At 39.0% G+C, this 5,402-nt stretch overlaps 1 protein-coding gene across 1 annotated transcript; it reads right to left on the reverse strand.

Moving 5' to 3' along the window:
* Positions 1-785: 785 nt before the first annotated feature.
* Positions 786-5,146, reverse strand: LOC134528187 (cuticle protein 1-like). The gene is made up of 2 exons (XM_063361577.1): positions 5,069-5,146; positions 786-1,889 (listed from the first exon to the last, which is right to left on the reverse strand). Exons 1-2 carry the CDS (start codon positions 5,081-5,083, stop codon positions 1,464-1,466), a joined length of 441 nt encoding a protein of 146 aa, XP_063217647.1. The 5' UTR covers positions 5,084-5,146; the 3' UTR covers positions 786-1,463.
* Between the last annotated feature and the right edge of the window lie 256 nt (positions 5,147-5,402).

The raw sequence follows: 5,402 nt of genomic DNA on the forward strand, positions 1-5,402 counted from the left end.
GGAGAGATATTGCATAAGGTTATAACTTACAAAATTCCACTCATTCGCATTAAAGTGAAGAACTTTTTCTTTCAAATTGGAAGTAAATGCGCTTTATTGAAGTGGTTGTGACTAGCCTTGAAGTGTCCAACATTATATGTTCGCAATAAATGCGTTCGCAGGGTAATGCAGATGTAGCTAAAAACCTGAATTTAAAGTTTATGCTGGCTTCGTTCGCAGTTCCACATATAAATATGATTGAATATTAGTTAGGTATAAACATATCTAGTTACATACAATATTAATTTTCCCTCAGGTTTTTAAGTTATTGTGAGAATTGTCTCAAAGCGTTTTTTTTTTGTGTCATGTGACACCATTGTAATAATACATGATTATAAATATTCTGATTTTTTGATTTTATAAGCAACCAAAACTGATATGCTAAAAAAAACAATTGAAAAATTATCTAACATTTTTAAAACTCTGTTGAAGACACGCACATACTCGGTCAGTAATGGCGTTTATGTACATACTAAAAATGTTAAAGTTACATTAATATAATTTTGGATTGTTTTAAACTAAAGGAAAAAAAAGATTTCATCCAATTATTCGTTATGTAAATACAATGACATTTTCAGATTCCATATTTTTAGAAAGTTAACTCTCTTCAATTGTAATCAAGTTAACTCATATCACAAAATTATGAATTTTTAAAATGTATTAACATAGGCCTAACTATTTATTATCTCGGCGTTATTTTACAGAATTTATAATATATAATTTTGGATATAATATAAAAATAAATAAAAAATACATGCATTTTATTCACACGTGTTTTTATTTTTTCATACTTAAACAATCACACATATTTTTGGAATTTTTTTCACAACAAATACATTACTATCTCACATGTTTTCTTCAACAAGGAAACGAAACAAACCTAGGACAAACGGTACACAGAGCTAGAAGGAAAATTTGAAGACACGATGTGAAACAGCACTCACATTGATATCGTCTTCCGGTGTACCCAGTGCACAGGCGTGCAAGCTGTACAGCGGACACGAGCCATCTTCTGAGGAAAGGAACACAAGTCTTTATCTAGAAAGACGAAAGAGTTCTAACAGAGCAGACGTAGTTCGAAGGCAGACGCATAGGAAATGGAAGGTAAAGATGACAGAGATCACAGTGACTTTTTTTGTTCGAGACATACTGGAGTCGTAGCTGACGTAGGTGTTGACTGTCCTGGCGCCTCAAGGCCTCTTAAGGCTGTCTCGTATTTTCTAGAACGCGGGCGAAGTTGGAAGAAGAAGCTGGAAGGGTCGAAGTGGGTGGGGTCGAGCGTTAGAAAGGTTGGGTGGGCGGGGACTAGATGGTGGAGGGGGTCAAGGTGGGAGGAGCAAGACGGTGGAGGGGGTTGTAGAGGGCGGGTCACGGGTGGAGGGGGTCGAGGTGGGAATGGTCAGGAAGTAGGGAAAGGGCGGAACCTAGTTGCAGTAGGGGTAGTTGGGGCAGGAGCCGGAGTTCACTCCAGCGGGGTACTGGCGGCTGGTGTACCCGGGCAGGGGCGCTACGGCGGCGGGGCCAGCGGCGCCACAGTACGGGTAGTTGGGGCAGGAGGCGGGGTTCACGCCCGCAGGGTAGCCGGCGGCGGGTGCGGGGGCGGCGTTGTAAGCTCCGCTGTTGTAAGCTCCGCTGTTATAAGCTCCGTTGTTGTAAGCTCCGTTGTTGTAGGCGGCGGGGTTGTAAGCTCCGTTGTTGTAGGAGTTGTAGGGGGCGGGGCCGCCAGCTCCCTGGGAGGCAAGCAGCGTGTTGTCGCAGATGGGGAAGTTGGGGCAGAGGGCGGGGTTGACGCCAGCCGGGTACCTGTCGGCCTGAGCGATGACAGCGCACACCGCGGCGGCAATGACGACCTGCGACAAGCACACACCACCTCGATCACGTCTCTGCGCGTAGTAACAACACTTTGACAACAATGTTAGAAAAATTAAGCTAGCTTCCCTTAAAATTTACTCATCACAATTTAATTACAAGACCACCATATTAGCAGTTAAAATCTTTATCCTTAATTACAATTAACATAAATAAAATGTAGAGATGAAAAAAATATGTTATGTCCTACATATGTAATCTCTAAGCTATTTAATTTTGACAGGCATTCACTACTTTAACAATTTTTCTTAATTTCCTGGTTAAATTTGGACATAAATGTATGACGTGTTTTTATAACACTTCTCTTTATCATGTATGGACATGTAATGACAGCATCATGTACTTTGAATTCGGCGCGGCGTGGTCGTCACCTCTCCTACCCTTCCCCCTCCTTCCCCTTTAGATACGTCACGATTCCTTCTCCTTCCAACTGGTAATTGATCCCCCACCCTTCAGGTTTACGGCCCTTGCGCTGTTCCCCTTCTGGGGTGCGGCAATAGAGGATTTTCGGCGCTGGGTCTCGAGGCCTTTTTAGCTGTAGCTACCGAGAGTGTCGGGTAACTTTGCATTTTAGCAGCATGTAGTTCCTTTTGTAACTCTTTAAGTCAGTTAGGGGTACAGTGCTGGCGAGCTCTCGGCATGGTAAGCTTTTTTGTGGAACTTGGGTTTGTGTGCTTGGGCACATCAGGTTGTGGCTCTGTTCTTAACGTCATAAGATCGTTATGTAGCCTTTAGAAATTTGTTCTAAATAATTCGTTTCGGCTTGCCACTTGGAAATATATGTTTGGAATTTTGCAATAGGGTAACCATGTCAAGTTGTCTCGTGGTATGTACGGTTTTGTGGCTCAATAATTTTTCAATTCCCCTTTTTTGTTTGTTTGTTGTAACTGTATCTTGCTTTGCCAGTTCTGTATTGTTGTCTGGTCTATGTTTAAGCCGTTTGAGGCATGATGCGCTGTATATATTTGACTCTCTCTCTTTGTCATTCACAGCTGGCTAGCTTTGCTTTGCGAGAGTCCGATTACGGGACCTGATAATGTAAAATATGATGGTTTCATGTTATGCTTACAATTTTGCACAAGTATTGAATGTTACAGTTGCAGGGATCAGTATTATACATGTTTGAGCAAATTATTCAACTATGTAAAAGCATTTTGTGAAAGAAACTATTTGTATATATTTATGATGTACCTATTTACAGTTGAAAGGATAAAAATTAAAGAAGACGTAAGGATAAAATTTAACTTTGCTGGTACCTACAATAACACACCTCTAGTAGCCATTCCTAATCTAGCTAAGGACTTTGTCATTTGTTTTAAGGTACATATTTTGTGAGGATACTTTTTAAAATTTATCCATGCATGGGTTGGAGGTTATTTGCTGATCTGCAACAAGTACCCTTCAGACCAGATCAGCAAGAATTGGTGACCAGTGTCATTAAAACAAAATATGTCATTATAAATGCGAACCGAGCCAAATTGGTTTAAGTGAATTTAAGTAGGCTAAGTATTATCTCATTGAATGCCTTTCACATTATTCAGAATTTTTGATATTCTAAAATTAAATAAAAACATACATGGAAAAAGCCAGACAGTAATTTTTTGGAGATTATTTAAGAGAAATGTATCTGACTTTGGATTCATTTAATTCAATTACGTAAAATTATATTATCGATTGTGATTCGCAGAAAGTACCAAATTTTAATGTTTTGATCAAATAATCTCTAGAAGCAAGAGTATTTTCAACTAGGGATAAAATAGCGTCGGGTTTTTAAGTATGTGGTTCATAAACATCAGTGAGAATAGTACATGCATGTAAACAAATAAAGCATTTGAATGTGCCCTCTTAATACATAATGTGTTGACAGCGTTAATACTACTGCAGAATTAATCTGAAAGAAAACGAAAAGTTCGAAATGTGGAATTTTTGTGGTTGAGATCACACATTTAATTAAAAGTAATTTTCTGAAAAAATGAACGCAAACAATCTTTTTTGATATTTTAAGTGATGAACTTCTTTGACATTTGAAAGATGATTAAATGTTGTGAAATTGTTTTCATATCTTGGAGCAAAAATAAAAGAGCAAGAAAAATAAATGGGAATAATATTAAACTGAATCTCACACCAAGTACTGCAAGCCATACACAAATAGTTCCTTTTAACTTGTGACGTACTGATGTGGAAGTATTATAAGTATTTTTTTTTTGTTTGATTACTGTACATATATCCTAGATTGGATAAGAGTTTAATATTTTTAGTTGTCACCATTTTTAAGCAGAGATATACCAGAAAAACCTTAAAACTGCCAATTTTGACGATATTTCAAGTACATGTGATACATAAAATTAAGTAACGTTTTTCTAACGAGTTATTTATTCCACACGCTTACTTGATTTCTTTTCTGATATTCCTTATGCTTGTATCAAGAATCTTAAAAAATTCTGTTTTGGATCATTCCAAAGAGGTTTAACTTTATTTTCTTTCATTTCAGCATGTTTCCGAGATGCAAGTCGTTGACAACAGAGAAACGAGGCGAAAACAGTAGAGTTCTGCTTTTCGGCTCGGAAAACTAAAAACTAAAAAAAAAAGAGTTTTTTTTTTTTTTTCCATTCTGAAATGCGACAGTACCATTCTTCAGGCACGGTCAGAGAAACAAGCTACAACACACTCGATTAATTGAGTATCGAGTTTGCTCGGCTATGTTCGGGCCTAGGTGACACGGAAGAAGTCTTAAAAGTCTCGGAGTTCCCGTTATTTTAATCTCCGCTTTGAATGTTCACTTTAACTAAGAACCTTACATTTGACTCTAAGTTTAACTTATAAATGTCTACATTTCAGATTTTTTTTTCCACTTGTGAGAAATTTGTCTATAATTGATCAAACTAATGTAAGAAGAACGTGATTATAAATTGACCATGAATTTAAGTTTCCTATGTTCGTTAAAACAAAAACAACTTTTAACTCATTGTAAAGTGCATTTACTACTCAAAGATTAAGTTGTTGGCGTCTTTAAGAACGTTAGATTGTATATGTGTTGAGTGTGTTTAACCAGGACCTTCACGAAGGCTTGTATGTAACTTCAGATGCGGGCAAAGAGTAGTGTTTGCGCAGAAGGTAAAATAAGAAACTCAACCACGCCGCGACAGGACGGAGTACTCACCAGACTCTTGTACATGGTGGAGAGGTGTTTGGAGGTGGTCTGCGGAAGAAGCTGACAGAAGATTGACTCCAATGTGAGTGCTTGTCGGACAGTCGTGACGGCGGCCTTATATACGCGAGCCCGCGAATACGTCCTTGTTGCGACCGGGGAGGGCAAAAAAGAGAGGGGGGGGGGGCCTGCGTCACCCCTCCTTTCACCACTTCCTTCCCAGCCAGATCTGCCCGGCTACTATCCCCGCCCAGTTAGGATCTGGAGCGGTCTGCCCCCGGCCGGAGAGAACATTGCTGCCGAGTATCAACTGATGGAATTACTATAAGGTCGAGTGATTCTCATC

This window comes from Bacillus rossius, chromosome 1 (assembly GCF_032445375.1).
Source record: "Bacillus rossius redtenbacheri isolate Brsri chromosome 1, Brsri_v3, whole genome shotgun sequence".
NCBI classification, from domain to species: Eukaryota; Metazoa; Arthropoda; class Insecta; order Phasmatodea; family Bacillidae; genus Bacillus; species Bacillus rossius.